This window comes from Hakea prostrata, chromosome 3 (genome assembly GCF_041222555.1).
Source record: "Hakea prostrata isolate BN-2017 chromosome 3, UWA_Hpros_2, whole genome shotgun sequence".
In the NCBI taxonomy this organism is placed as follows: domain Eukaryota; kingdom Viridiplantae; phylum Streptophyta; class Magnoliopsida; order Proteales; family Proteaceae; genus Hakea; species Hakea prostrata.
The window spans coordinates 15,783,065-15,799,199 of NC_142602.1; the positions used below are offsets into that span (position 1 = coordinate 15,783,065).

Below are 16,135 nucleotides of genomic sequence, written 5' to 3' on the forward strand. Positions count from 1 at the left end.
GTATCTCGGAACTCGAAGTAGAACTAACAGGACAGGGTCCCCACACATCAGAATGAACTAGAGAGAAAGGGTGGTCTGATCTGGTATTTATACAAGGAGGAAAACTCACACGATGAAGTTTTCCAAATTGACAAGACTCACAATCCAACTTTGATAGAGAATGAAAACTTTTATCTACCAATTTTAGGGTTTCCAGAGAGGGATGCCCCAACCGACAATGTATTTGATGGGGGATGGAAATACTAGAACAAGCAGTAGAGGATATCTCCTCGAATAGATACAACCCCTCAGACATACGGCCTCTACCAAGCATCTTCTTCGTCGTAAGATCCTAAAATAAACAATATCCAGGAAAGAATTTCACCAAACAGTTATTAATGGAAGTAAATTTATGAACAGATGATAGGTTAAATGGCAAATTAGGTACGTAAAGAACTGAGGGTAGGGTAATGGATGGAGTGAGTTGAACTGTACCCACTCCTTTAACATTGATATGAAAGCCATCAGCAAGTGTAACCAAAGAGGATGATGGAACAAAAGAGGAAAATATACCTGTAGCCCCGGTCATATGATCAGAAGCTCCTTAATCAATGATCCATGGGCGAGATGTGGTTGAAAGGCAACCAGTAGCATTACCTGTCTGAACAAGGGTGGCAGCGGCTGATTGTGGTTGAGTGGCCTGAAACTGAGTGAAACGAATATAATCTTCCTCAGTCATCTTTACGGTCTTACTCTCAGGATTAACTTTAGTAGTTGTAGACGCTGATTCAGAAGTGATAATTGCATTTGCCATGTGTGGGGGCTTCCCATGAAGCTTCCAACAATATCGTTGAATATGTCCTGGACGACCACAATGATGACAAGTCTTAACTTGTCCTGGTGGTCAGTAGAGTTGTGTGAACTTGGATTTTTTCCAGTATTATTTCCTCTAGTTCGTCCTATATTCTGTCCACCATAAGTGCCTCGAGAAACGGTTGCCAAAGCTGAATTTTCTGTAGAGTTATTGGTACTCTCCCTTGCAACACGAAGAACTCTTGAAAATGTGTCAGCTAACGTGGGTACATGATCACTACCAAGAATCTGTGCTCTAACTGCCTCAAACTCTTTTCCAAGACCTCCCAAGAAACCCATAACAGCTAATTGTTCTCATTGATTTTGCATAGTTTTGACATCAGAGGAGATAGGTAGAATAGAGTTTAGTTCTTCATACATTCTTTTAAAATCTACAAAATATTGGGTAATATCTCTGCCTTTTCTATCTACTCGATAAAATTCCTGGGACAATTCATAGATTCTAGCCAGATTATTCTGACCAGAATACAACACATTCAAATACTCCCATAATTCCTTCACAGTTTGTAAGTGAGTAACCAAATCTATAATATTATCGGCCAATGAATTAAACATCTGCCCAAGTATTCGTGCATCAACAATTGCCCAAGTATCATCCAGGGTTCAATGTGTCGGCGATATATCGCCCTGTGGCTGGGGGGCGACACGACTCCCCCCAGCGACACGACATTTACCATATGTCGGCGATATATCGACTGTTGGCGATATATCGCCGAAAAGTCGGCGATATATCGCTAAATTTGCCATATATAACTGTATTTTGTTTGTTTTTCGCCGATTTTTCGTTCGTTTTTTGCCAAGGTGACATAGGGCCTCTAAAAGCTCCGAGGGCGCTGCCCCCACACCCCCGCCTGGGCGGCCTCCCCGGACCCCCGCCCGTCGGCAACAATATGTGAAGCATGAGCCATACTCAACATAATTGTATAATGAATTGTAAACTTTAGTACATCTCTTTAGTCTTTACTAATTGTGTTCTCTTTGCATATTTACATTAGTTTATATGAATTTTCCAAACTTCCAGTTTTGCCCGCATATAGCCGGACATGTGCCAATTATAAACTTTAGGTTAGGTGATGTTTTAGGTCAAAATAACACTCCCAATGTGTTTATTGGCCTCAAATTAGGTTACACGTCAAATTTCATGTCAAAATGACCTGAAATACCCTTCGGAACAGGAGTTCGATTTTTCATCGAACCTCTACCAAAAGTCGGTCGACTTTCGGCGATATGTCGCCCATGTCGCCGTGTCGCCCTGGGTCGACATTTCGAACTTTGGTATCATCATCTATGGGTACAGTCTTAGTCAAATGATCTATCTGTCCCCGTCCAGTAAGAACAATTTTAACTATAGCCCTCCATTGGTGGAAATTTGATCCACCCTCCAATTTCTTCTCAGTTAACCGATGAGAAGATGAAGAAATAATTTCAGTCATAGTATTTTTACTTGAAGTTTCTCCCATATCCAAACAATTTTAAAATCAAATCCCAGAAATCAGAATCAGAAATCAGAAACCTGAATCAAAGAACCCGAATCAAAGAACTAGAAACCAGAATCAAAGAACCAGAATCAGAATATTCTCATAAACATAAATAAACCAGTTGGACCACTTGAACCAACTTAAAGTCAAACCAAACCAGTGAACCGATTCATAAAAGATCGATCGCTGCTCTCTCTCTTCTATCGATTGCTGCTCTCAGACGGTAGAAGACGCTGCTTTCTCTCGATCGATCTCTCTCACTCTCTCTCGATCGATCTCTCTCACTCTCTCTCGATCGATCTCTCTCACTTTCTCTTTCTGAACTTCAACCCACAACAAGTACTGCGATTGACTTTCTCTCACTCGATCGATCTCTCTCACTTTCTCTTTCTAAGACAATCGATCGCAGGTAGGATCGATTTCTCTCACTTGATCGATCTCTCTCACTCTCTCTTTCTGAACTTAGGATCGATTTCTCTCACTCGATCGATCTCTCTCACTCTCTCTTTCTGAACTTCAACTTGTTTCCCACCCACAGCAAGAACCAGCAGCTCTGATAGACATTCTCAGCCTCAAATCATAAAAACGAAAAGATCTCAGTAAATCAAAGTTTATTCGTACCTGAAAAATGCAGATTCGACATCAATTGTGGGCAAGATCTTCAACGAAGACAAGCTGCAAGTGCGGCGTAAGGTGTTGCATCCCTTTAATTGCTGGAAACGATTCTCACACCAGGTACAATTTCTTTCCTTTCTATAGAATCAACTGTTTGCTCTGATACCATGTTAATTTGAGAAAGAATAGGGTGAGGAATGAGGGAGAGGAGAGGATGGAAGCCACGACTTATTGTGGAGGCTCTGATTTTTCTTATCAGCACTCCTCAAAGTAACTTTACTATTTATAGGTTAATTTACAAGTCTATTCTATATAGGAAAGCATAAACCAATTTCAATTGGTATAAAACTCTTCATTCCTACCACTATTTCCTATCGAGAGTTAGCGCAAAGCACTAACTCTCGATGGATCAATCCTTTCCTAAATTGCCCTTTTCTAACACATCCCAAGCTTACATTCAGACGTATTATTCTGGTTTCACCAAGAATTGCGAATATTTTATATTAAAGCTTCTGCAACCTGTCTGATGAGGTATTACGGAGGGTCTTTTGACCGGTCTGAGGCTTTTCCTCACCCTATCTCGCTTATTCGTTGTGGTTTACCACGGAATATATGTGCTTTTCATCGTAAGATGATCAGGCATTGTGACGATAAGGCTGACCAAATTGATATATATAGTGTGTGTGTGTGTGTGTGCGTGTGTGTCCTGGGTTGGTACCCCCCTCCCCAAAAGGAAAAAAAAACTGGGTCAAAACCAGACCCAAAAAGTGCACCTAAGGCTGGCGAATACTCCAGGGGTATTCTGGTCATTTTTCAAGCCCCTCTTTGAGGTCCAATATGGTCTTTTATATATATATATATATATTTAAGTTCCAAGAAAATAAAAACTCTCAAGTTTCTCTCTCTTTTTATTTTGTTCTTTAATTTCTTCGAGGAAGGATTTGAGATGGATAGCCTACAGTCGTGCTTCCTTCATCTCCTAGGCCCCTCAATAATTTTCGCATTTCATGCATCATTCTTAGAACTGCATATGTAGATTCCAGTTCTTGTAATTATGTCTGGCTTCATTTTGTTTTTATTAAGTTAAATTTTTTTTTGAAAATCTAATGATGTAATTTTAATTTCTGTTATAAGGATAAATCTGGGCATAAACTCCTCCTGAGTTAAATTCCTCCAGTAAGACCTGAGTACTGGCCAATTCTTGAGCAATCTAAGGATCAGATACTAGTCCAAAAGACTTGATTGTAAGACCCGCTTGCTATGTGCGTTAGGGCATTGTTAGGTGAGGACTGGGCCTCTGATCTTTGTTAAGCTCATAAATTAGAATAAAAAAGCCGTGTGATGGTGCCACTGAAGGATTTTGAGTAACATAAGTTTCAATCAAATCGGACGATTTGATAAATTCAACTTGATAATTTTATTCAAAAGTCTTTGGTCACTTGACCCTAACATCCTTCAGGCAGAACCCAGTTCTGTTAATCACCGAAGGAATCTTCAAACACACACACACACACACACACACACTGGTAAAAAATAAAAATAAAAAATCACGAGGTCTACGGTGAGGAGACTAAACGATTCGTTCGCTCCCGCCTGTGTGTGGCTCTCGCATTCGCATACGCGCTATGTCACCCACACACTTATATGCTTAAAAAATCACGAGGTCTGCGGTGGGGAGACTAAACGATTCGTTCGCTCCCGCCCGTGTGTGGCTCTCGCATACACGCTATGTCACCCACGCACTTATATGGTATCATATATATATATATATAAATATATATATATAATTCCAATGAGTCAGCTAAGAGTTAATAGTCCATTAAAGTTTGTGTTGAGTTTTTAGGATAGGGTTCCTTAATTTTCGGAAACCTTATCTTAAAGTAGTTCTATTTTAGTTGAGTCCATGTTTTGTTTAAATTAGCTAGAGTTTAATTTAAGTAAGAGTCTATGTAAGGTGGTAGTATCCTAAACTATTAAGGAAATCCACCTTGAGTCCAATTCCCTATTAGTTAGAGTCCAAGTTCAATAGTTAGTCAACAGTGGGATACTTATCACTTAAGGAATCCTAAGTCGAGTCAAAGAATCTTGTATTAAGGCTATAAATAGCCTTTTAATTCTGAATAAAGCAGATTGGTTGATTTGAGTTAAATAGAGGCTTGTGCTGTGGGGATGGAAACCCTTATGGCCTGGGCCGGACAGTAATTCTCAAATTTAGAAATTCCAGCAGCAACTTCATGTTCTTCAAAGCATTCCAACAGCATTAATTCAAGTAATCAAGCATCTTTAAGCTTCCAAGCGTCCAGTCCAGCATTCAAGCTCTCAAGATCCTCACCCTCAAGTAAGTAGAAGACCCCATCCCCAAACCCAGCCTTCTCTATTTTTGTCTGCAACCCCAGCCTTTTCCCCTCAATCTCAGACTTTAGAAACAGCTCCATCCCCATCGCGACTCACCCCTTCCCCTTCCTTTTCTTCTTCCCATGTTTTCAGTCCTAGCCCAAATAGGATTCCCCCTTCCCTTGATCAGTTCTGACCCTTCCCACCCCCATTAGGGTTGCAAATTTGCAATACCCTAGAAAACCAATTTCTAACCATAGGTTTCCCAAAGCAGCCATGTTTTCTAGGTTTTTGACTTTTCTGAACTTTGTCTTCTTCAAGTGCAAGTTGCAGAATTTCAAAAATTCCAGATAATTTCTGAAACATCTTAAACCTCATCCCTTCTTTCCTAAACCAGTTCTGAACCCTAAAATATTCATCACAACCTCTCTGCCTTGCAGAACCAGCAGCCCTAGCCCTCCTTTCCCCTCTGGCCAAAACCCTAATCCCAGTCCTACCTGATCTAGGATTTAATTTTTCAAGTCTGAGTTTCAACTCCTATATAATTTCAGATATGGGACTTCAAATTCGGCATACCTGGGCAGTGTTAGAACCTATAAAACCCCTAACCTAAACACCTAGACACCCTAACCAGTGCTGGTTCTTATGAAAGAGGGTCCCGGACATCCAACCCTAAACCCTGGGTTGCATCACATGCAGGCCCAAAATCCTGTTGGAGAAGGGAATTAGGGGGGGGGGGGAGGAGGGAGAGAAAATAAATAAGAATGGACTTGCAGTAGTATGTGGCTGCGGGAGTTGCAGAAAGGAGGAGAAAAAAGGGTCATACCTGAATCAAGTCTGGTACCCACTGGAATAGCTGGAATCTCGGTTTTTGTGAAGAGTGGTAGGGACGTTGAGTTTCATCTTTCCTAATTGTTATGTATGAATGAAGATTGAAGAAGATGAACGTGATGCTTCTTTCTTTACAAAGTTAGGGTTGTTGATCTCTCCTGCACTACAAAGTTCGGGCCATTGATTTCTCCTGCACTTATCTTGCATGCAACCCCATATGAGTGTTAGTAACAGAACCCTAAAGGAATAGAGTTTTATATTTTACATCTAGCCCCTTGCTTTTGTATATGCCTGCAGCACCTCTAGGTGGTTGAGATGGTGCCTAAGTGCCTGAACACCACCTTTTTTCATGTTATTGCTGTGACAACTGACAACTATGATAGAAATTGGTGATTTAAATATGGATGTCATATTCTCATTTTAATAGCATCCAGTTCAAATGATACTAGATTCCCTCAGCCCCTAAACATCCCCTCAATCCCCCCCCCAAAAAAAATAAAAATAAAAATGGGTGACCTCATAAGTCATTTGATTTCTTCCATTCATAAAGGGTTGCTAATTCATTTTTATATTACTGCAGCTATTTACCTGAAGAGATGAGGAACCCTACTACCTTCAAATGTAAGTTCTTTGTTAAATGCCAATCCTTTCTCCCTTTGTTCTTTCTATTTTCTCTATTTCCTGCTGAAACTTTGGGTCAGATCCCTACTGTAATCATTTTGCAAATAAATCATTCAATGTTTAAGGATTGCTTCTCCTTACTGGTCAATAAAATCTCGTGGAATCAATGTAAGAAATTTTTGATGAAGGACATCAAGCTAAATTGACTGAGCTGTAATGCATATTATTTGACAGGGATGCTTCAGAATCCACAATACCGTCAGCAGTTGCAAGATATGCTGTGAGTTTATAAATTTATTTGTTCATGATAGATATGTTGATTATGTTCATGCAGCTGTATTTCTTCATTTCTTGGTTTTCCTTTTCCATCAGTATCTCTGTGTGTCCTTTTTTTTTTTTTTTTTTTTTTTTTTTTTTTTTTTTTTATCTCAAATATATTGGAATCTAATAATCTATTTTTCTTGGTGATATTTATTTTTTCTCTCATCTCCCTTCCCACAACTTCCAGGACCCTGATGGTATTAAATGCTGAAGAAATAAGCTTTAAATTGGTTTTCTTTTTAATTCTTTTATTGGATAATTACTTCATTTTATTTGCAATATAGCTGCTCCTTGTAACATTGGAGTGAGAAAAAAAGATATTCAAACTAAGTTCATAGAGGAAAAAGAGTTTTCCCTATATTGTCGTAAGATCTTCATCTGTTACAGGATTTATAGTCTGATATCTTATCCAAATTGACCCTCGTCTCTCATGATGGTAGCATGTATCCTTTTCTTATTGTGAAGTCAAATAAGTGGATGTCTACTCACTGAAAGCTTTTTGGCATTTCTTTAATTGGGGGCCTGTAGATGAATTTGTTCTTGGGTAGAACACTTCCCTTTGAAGGTTCCTTCCCCTAGTGCTTTCAATGTCTGTACCTACCCCTAGTGTTTTTGATGTTTGTACTTGTGGTGATCTGCAGAGTTCTCTTTTCTTCTGACCCACTTGATGACAATTTTTGTCTGTTCTACACTTCTTTTTTTGGGAAATACTGTTCTACACTACCTTCTACAATTTGTGCCTCCAATACTGCAGCTACTAGCAGAGGGATAAATTACTACCAAAAGATCATGTAGAATCCTATTGACTAATTCAATGTTGGTCTTGGCAAGGATAGGTGTTGGTGCATATTATACTGTATTGATACATATCAGTGGGTATTTTTTTTTTAAAGAAATGTATCAAACCATATTTACCTGTTTTGGTTAATACATTATTACATTCAATAGGTAGATGCAATAGACTATCAACCAAATACCACCAAAGATGAAAAAGAATTACCGGCAGTAAACTTCAAAACTGAGTTTCTCCCACCTTCTAACTTTCAATTATTTGATTTGGGGCTTTGAATCATTGAGAAAACCATATGAAGTTAGGCTATGCCTTGACAACTATGCATACAACATATTGGGAATGTTTGATTGGTTTGCTTAGAGGTGACAGGGTAAGAGAAATAAGAGCTCGGACATCCTTGGCATGGACCTTGCTGCCTACAGAGGGGGATGAAGACCAAGAGAGGATAAAAGAGAGTATTTAACTGAAGACATTGAATAAAAAGAAAAGGAGGGAGAAATCTCCAGATGGTTCCAAGCTCTACAGGCGCACAAGGTGAACAATCCACACTTCAAGGCCATTGTATTAGAGATTTAGCATAGTGTACAAATGTTAAGCCACCACTGCCTTAGTTAGGTTGTGAGGTGATGCAGGTCTGGCACTGAATTGGTTGATTAATTGAAGATTTGGGAAGAACTGGGCCTCCTGATTCAATTAATAGGCCTTACCTTGATGATTGTTGGGGGACTAGGTATAAGACAAACCCAAACACAAAAAAGGCCCACAATGAAGCCCTAGTTATTACACAAAAGATCCACAAATAGCAGCAGTGTCAAGGGTGCCGCTGGTAAGAATTTTTTTACTAATGACAAGAAGATTAGCAACCTTTGGAATAGTGGATGCGGTCACTGGATGGATCTTAAAATTTTAGACCACTATAACTAAGGAATCCCAAAAAATCATAGATCAAACTGACTGTTGGATGCAGAGATATCTATAAGGTCACTGAAATTAGAAGTTCAGTGAATAAATGCCAAACTGGCCAGCAGATCAATTCCAGTTTTGGTTTGATTGCAGAGGATATTGAATGGGATTTGTATTCAGAAATTAGTGCATTCTGCTGGCTAGATGTAGAAGTTGCAGCAGCCATGTTTTGAAGAACAAGACAATCAGCAGCAGTGATGGAAAACATTAACAGTTCTCAAATATGTGGATCCACAAATACAGATGGTGCGGCCCTTCTGTTGAGGAGTTTCAGTCTTTGAACCTGAACTCAATTTCAGTACTTGGAAGGACTTTAGGGATGACCAGTAGCTCCCTATGAAGGCTTGGTTAGTCTGTTTTTAATCTCAGAAAGCAAACAAAGGAGGAGGAAGAAGAGGGATCAAATAGCAGGAAAGGGGATGGAGATAGATGGCTATCTCAGCTTGGGCATCTCACCCTCAAGGCTTCTCTCCAGACAATAACATAAGGTCTCTTCTTCATTCAAAGTCGTGGGTGACACTTCCGCTTACCGTAATATATATTACGAAAAGTCTAAACATAATGAAGAATAATAACTTGCTGCCTAAGTAGCTGTAACTTGGTTGTTAGTAGACAACTATTACGAGGACAATATTGTTTTGTAAGAATAGAATCAAAGCTGCTGAAACTCAAAGGAAATAAACATCTTTTAGAATATTGTAATTTGCTGGGGGAATAGCATATTATAGTCACAAAAGTTTCCCCGTGATTCAGGTTTTGAGAGACCAGACAAATGCAATGCTGATAGTGGGAGGCTAGCTAGCTGGTTGGCATCATGACCATAGAAAAAAATTCGAGGGAAACTCAAGTTTCGACTAGGTGAAAATGGGAAACCTAGGTGGGAAACTGGGAAATTTCGAGGAAACTTAGGATTTTTTTGTGCAAGTTTCGAGGTTTTAGGGATTATTTTAGGGTGGGACTCTGAATTTAAGCTAATTAGAGTATAAAGAACACATTGAATGTATTTTGCTAAAAAAATCAATGTAGATATGTCATTTGGTGTACATAACAATATAACATCAATGTAGAATTGTTTGAGAAGTACACGATAAACTTAACTACTTAAGTACATTACATTCAATATATAATTTCTAACTTCAAAACATTAAGTACAAAGTAACTGACAATAAAAGGAAAGTACAATTCAATGCCAAGAGGAGTGCCTCGATGGATCCATCCTGTGAGCCAAGTAGTACTATGCTTGTGATATCCTCTCCTCCAATCAATGAACATAGACATCTCATGACATTTTATACCTATTGATACGTCCATAAATTGTTAAGCCTCCGGATCTGTTAGATAATCTGCAAAACATGGTTAGACGTGGCCCGACCGCTGGGGTCAGGAGGCCACCTCCGAAGCTTAAGTCAGTCGCTGAACTGATCACAATGCTCTGGCTGAATGCATAGTCTAAAAATGAATATGAATAGTTGGGAAACGTTTCAGATACCTCTAGAGTGAGTAGATCACCCGTTTATATAGACTTTACCTTTAATTCTCGACCGTTGAGTGAATTCTCGATCTCTTTAGATGACCGTCCGATCATAGGGTTTTGCCCTAGGTATTCGGGGGTGCAGGAGCACGATGCCCTCTCCGTCTTGACGATAGTTGCTTCCTATACATTAGCTTTGCCTACCGCAAGATTCGGGAGGTCGTTCGTGACTGCTAACAAAAGTGCGGCGCCCTCATGATCGTTTAGATTAGGTTAAAGTGGGTTCTGATAGCGGTCTAACCGGGACAGAAGGTTCAAACCCGAATCGATGGTTTCGGTGCAATTTTCTTTGTATCATTTGCCCCGCAGACCGAGTGTTCGAGCAACGCCGTGGAATGTTTGGTCTGTTTTTGCATTTTTATTGAACATGAGTGAAGACGAGAAGTCTTTTCATGTTATGATATCTTCGCATTTAATGCTCCTGACACCTACTTCAGCAAGGTGCTGTCGAGTCGTTCTAACGCCTCGCTCCTTGTGCACAGTGCGCCACATGGCAATTGGGGAGGTGCAAACATTGCGTCTTGTCGTTCGAACCGTCGTGTCTCAGGCTTTTATCATCATTGCTAAAATTTTCGAACCGTCTTTGATTAAAGACCGTTGATGATCTTGATCTGGGTTGTTCGTTTGCTCTACTTCGAATCGACGCACAATCTCGTCCGGTGATTAAATTCAATCTCATGTGTTCATTTGGATTTTGAATCTATAAAAGGACTCCTTATGCCTCATTTATGCTTTCCACTTCTCCTTGTCTTCGCTTTCGCTCCAGAAATTACTCTCGCTCTAAAGCTTTCCTGCTTGTGTTGTTACAAGTTTCCAGTTTTGGCCTCCCCGATTCAAGCTTCGTTCTTCTAGTTTTCTTGAGATCACGAATTCACTCTCCTTTCTTTTCTTACATCTTCTTTCTTGTTTTCTCTTTGCATTCGGACAATCTACTTTGCTTTTGCTAGCCTTTTTCCTTTTTCGCTCCAAATCCCTCTTGTTCAGTACTTTTTCTTTGTGAAAATGGGTAGTGGTAGGACTTTGGATGATGATTCTATTGACCGTATGATTGAGGGTGAGGAATCTGCCGAACAGAGAACTCCTACGGTTTCTGTTTAAAATTTCTGGTGATCGGGACCATAGGGTCACCGAACACTGGTTACAATCTGCCCCTGCTAGCCCTAGAGATCCTCCTGGCAATGCCCCTGAAATTCAAAGGACTTCCTCAAAGAAGAGGAAAGCTTCTAAGAAACCGATGGTTGGGAGTTCTCGACTGTCAAAGAGACCTTCTACTAGCCCCTCAGACTATGTATCTGAGGTTCGTCTAGCAGACCTCAAGGGTCTTTATTATGATTATTCAATTCCGCCTTCCTATGTTCTTCATGCCCCAGATTCGGATGAGAGAGTCAACTCCAATCCCCCAGGGGAGTTCTCCATTTACGTTGATTCCTTCAAGAGTGGGGTTCGACTTCCTTTATATTCTTCTGTTATCGCCGAAATCCTCGACCATTGGGATATTTGCCTCGGTATGCTCCTCCCGAATAGCTGGAGGCATATCATGGTTACTTGGGACTCTGTCACGAACTCGGGTTAACCCCCTCCTTAGGTGTTTTTTGTCATTTCTATAATTTGAGTAAGTCGAATCCTCTCGAGTGGGTGTTCTTTTCCAAGCGCCCGAAGAACGACTTAAAGTGGCAAGGGGGAATCCTCATCGAAGTTACCTGCCCTTCCAATTATAAGGGATGGCGGAACAGATTTGTTTTCTGTAGGGTTCCCGAATCAAATCTAAATTCCCGCTTGGATGGAGCACCCCGGACTCCTTCACTCAAATCAATTGTCCCTCTTTTCTTTCCAACCGCGAGAAATAAGTGGTTCGGGCCATCAAAGCCTTCCCTTGGCGTTTGGAAGAACATGGATATGCCATGGAATATGAAGCGATTCTCCGCTACTAGGGCCCTGAGCCATGGTGAGTGCCCGAAGCTTTTATTTTCTTTGTTCTGTATTTCCTTATCGCACTTATGATAAAAGTCTAATCTCTTGTTGATCTTGCAGTGCCTCCCAAGTTCAACCGTAATGCCATTAGATCGCTGGCTCAACAGAAGTTTGCCGTTGCTGAGGAGAGGGTTCCCTGAAAGGGAAAAAAAGGGATGCTCCCGAGAGTGCCCCTTCCCCGAAGGGGGCTTCTTCTGTTGCTGCCTTGAAGGGGCTTCTGAGGACTAGGCAGGATCATGTTGCCAAAGGAAAAGAAATGGTGGAAGTCGAGGAGTCCACCCGCGATGATGCTGCTCTCGTCAAGAGGAGACGAGAGGTGATCGATGATGCTGCTTCTAAAAGAAGCAAAATTGATGGGGAAATTTATGTCCCCAAATGGAAAGTGAACCTTCTGGACCCGATTCTCCTGGACACAAATGCGTAAATTGACTGGGCTGTCAACACCCGGGTGCCGAGCGATCGGAAGGCTCTGAACGAAGTGTCTGATGATGAGTTTGTGAATTCCAATATCAGGTACATCCCGATCTTTTCTTTCGGCCACGAAATCACTTTGTTTTTTTTTTTCTTTTTTTTTGCTGGCTTATTCCCGAATATTTCTTTGAAGCAGAGTTCTTGTCGAGAACTTCCATCGTGAGATGGAAGCAAATTTGAGGGTTGGCCGGCTGAGCGCTCGAGCTAAACGCAGTAATGATATCGCTGAGAAAAGGCTAGGGGAAGTCTCAAAGCTGAAAGAGGAGACTACTCGACTGTGTTTTTCTGCTGGGGAACTTGTGATAGCCAAGTCCCGAATGGAGGAGATGGATAGGGAGCTAGGACAGCTGAGGAATATTGTCTTAACCTCAGAGTCCAAGATCGGGGATCTCGTTCGGGAGAGGTAAGAGCTAGAGGAAAAACTGGGGGCTGCTGTTATGCCCAAGTGTCCCGAAGATGGGGTACTGGAGGTTCGGAAGGCTTGTGTCCACAAATATCTGAACAATCAGCCGTTCGGCGACATGCTCAACCTATATAACGTGGTAGCTTATCAAGCTGGCGTCAATGATGTCTAGACCTGTAAACGGATCGGATACACCTGTATTTGAATCCGAATCTGATTAGCAAATCCGCTATCTGAATCCGGAAAAAAATTTAGAGAAGGCATCCGAATTTGAATCCGAAACTTTATCGGATATCCGATAATAATCCGACCCGATAAACTATCTGATTATTGATTGATAATTGTCACTTTTTTATATTTTTTTATTATAAGTTTTTAATTTCCGAATACCGGTATCCGAATTCGGTTACCGGTATCCGAATTCGATTACCGGTATCCGAATCCGATTATCATCCATTTTTAAAGAAAGAATGTTAAATACTTTACTCTATCCGGATAATTTTTTATCCGGATATTATCCGATCCGATAAGCAATTAGCCGAATCCGGTTGCTTAGCGGACGGATACAGATATTTTCCGGTAAGAAAAATTCCGGATACGGATACCCTTAAACGAATACGAATACAAATTCGGAGGCGGATTTCGGCTATCCATTTATAGGTCTAATGATGTCTAGAAAAGTATTTTGATGACGGATCCTTCTTTCCCGATCGAAGAGCATAAAGATCTCATCTATGAAGAGGTCTTCGAGGAGTTGCAGCAGCCTACCCCAAGTTGGGTTGCGAAGAAGAACAAACTCCCGCCTGCTAATCCGACCGTTGAAGGATATTTGAGCGATGAGCCTGATATGTCTCCCGAATGGGAAGGTGTGGCGGAAAACAATGCCCAGCTGAACGTCCAGAATCAAGCTCCCAAAGATCTGATTCCTGAAGCTGTTGTTGACCAAGTCCTTGATCCTCTCTCAGATTTGTAATCAATAATTCTTGTATTTTCTCTCCCTTTTTCTTTTTTTTTTGTAACGGTAGGCCCTCCCCCTTTTGGGTCTTTAATCTTAATGAAAACTTTTTCCTTCTGACATTGCTTGTAATAATCGGCTTAACCGTAAGCTTCCTTCGGGAAATTAACCATAAGCTTTTCGGGTCCTAATTCGGGCGTGCACCTCCTTAAGGCTTAATCGGCCAAAGCCGAAGCCTTTTGAATTGATTGTTGTAATGTTATACCCTTTATATAGTCCCTCGTTCAAAAGATAATTGGCTTTGGAGCTTTTTGAGATGTCTTGCGTTCCACAATTGGTTTAATTCACGAAGCTCTTCTGCTAATGCACACCTAAACCATCTAGGTTGACTATCACCTATGGCCCTTCTCACGAAGGAACCTAAATTCAGCTTTCAGTCTTCAGAGGGATTCGGGCTCTAGCCCTCCTAATGTGGTAAGAGTTCGAGTTCCTTTAAGGTTCCCGATCCCTTCCCAATGATTGAATTTTCTCGTTCCTTGTTGTATCGTTCGGGCATTTTGCGGTCGATATTTCCGAACCCTTGCTCTTCCGAACGTCCTATATGCGTAATCTTTGCTGCGAAGTTTAATCATTGCCTCGCATTAATTGCTCTGACTGGCGGTTCATTTCTCGATTAAGCTATCTTTGTAACCAGTGCCGTAATCACCACATGGGTGGATTTGGCAGGTTCAGATCCTTTTTTCAAAATTCGAAGGGTTGCCCACTGACCACCGTTGATCTCTCAACATCTGAATTCTGACCGTCACTGATCCTCCACCCTCAATTTGCCTTGTGTGAGTCTTTTCATTTTCCCTTTAAGGCTATTTAAACCCTCCTTCTCTCTTCGTTTGCTCATTTCTTCATGCTTGGAACTTTATAGTCGTTCGAAGTTCAGAGCTTCTGTACATCAGCGACTGAGGGCTTGAAGAATTACAGAAGACTTGCTGCTTACTAACTAAACAAGTAAGTCTATTCTTCTATGATTGTTTTCTTGGCGTTCTTGAAGAAGTACTATCGCTTTTCTTCCTTTTCCTATGGTTCTTTCATTTTTCTTCAAACTAACTTTGTCGGTCAGGAAAACTTCTTAGGTCAGAAAACTTCTTTTGATAGTGAGCCTGTCTGATGTTTTTGCTTATGTTGCAGTGTCTTCAAAGCGTGTTCCAGAAGATGTTCAGTCGAGCATTCCTAAAGAAGCTTCCCCTTCTAAGGTGTCAGCTTCCTTCGTACCAAAAAGGCCTCCACACACTGGCGAGAAAATTTACAGGCCTTCCTGGAAGTTGAGAAGGTTTGATTGCATGATGGACAGTTTTGACAGAGCACTAGAATGGTGCACTCTCACCCAAACGCCAGCCGAAAGCAAGACCTTTGATTCTGTTCCCGACAATGCATTCGTGAAATCGTTAGTAATGTAAGTTTTTTGACTTGAAGTCACTTTTATTTTTTCTATGCCCTTCTGATTCCCGAACGAACCTCTCGATGTTGTAGAAGTACCGTTGATAACTTCCACAAATAGGTGGAGGTGGCCTATCGGATCGGGAGAATGCATTCCGATCTTTCGAGGCTTCGGGTAGAGTCTTCGGCCAAGGATCGGGAGATTGAGCATCTTCGAGACAGACTTTGGGAGGAGGTCAAGGTAAGGAATATTGAGATCGAGCGTCTTTCCAAGGATTTGGATGTTGCTAAGGGGAGCATCCGTGGCTTCGATCGAAGGATCTTGAGGCTTTCAGGGGAACTAAATGATTCCGAAGCAAGGGTTGCCGAACTGCGGAATCAAATAGCTCCTCCCGATCTTGAGTGTATTCTTGCCGAGACCCGGAAGGCTGTCATTCATAAGTATTTGGACAGTAAGCTTTTCTATGACTTGTTGGACATATTCAATAATCAGGCTTATCGAGATGGTGCGAATGAGGTATTCAAATCAATTCTGAGGAGGGACCCGAACTTTGATACGGCTCCT

The 16,135-nt window shown here is 41.1% G+C and overlaps 1 protein-coding gene across 2 annotated transcripts in view; it reads left to right on the forward strand.

Moving 5' to 3' along the window:
- TIC40 (hydroxyproline-rich glycoprotein family protein) overlaps nt 1-16,135 on the forward strand; it is a 45,913-nt gene that overhangs the window by 16,186 nt on the left and 13,592 nt on the right. For both annotated transcript variants that reach the window (XM_089149418.1, XM_089149419.1), the window contains exons 9-10: nt 6,691-6,731; nt 6,966-7,011. In XM_089149418.1, the coding sequence (XP_089005544.1) occupies nt 6,691-6,731; nt 6,966-7,011 (87 nt within the window). The remainder of the gene's footprint in view (nt 1-6,690; nt 6,732-6,965; nt 7,012-16,135) is intronic.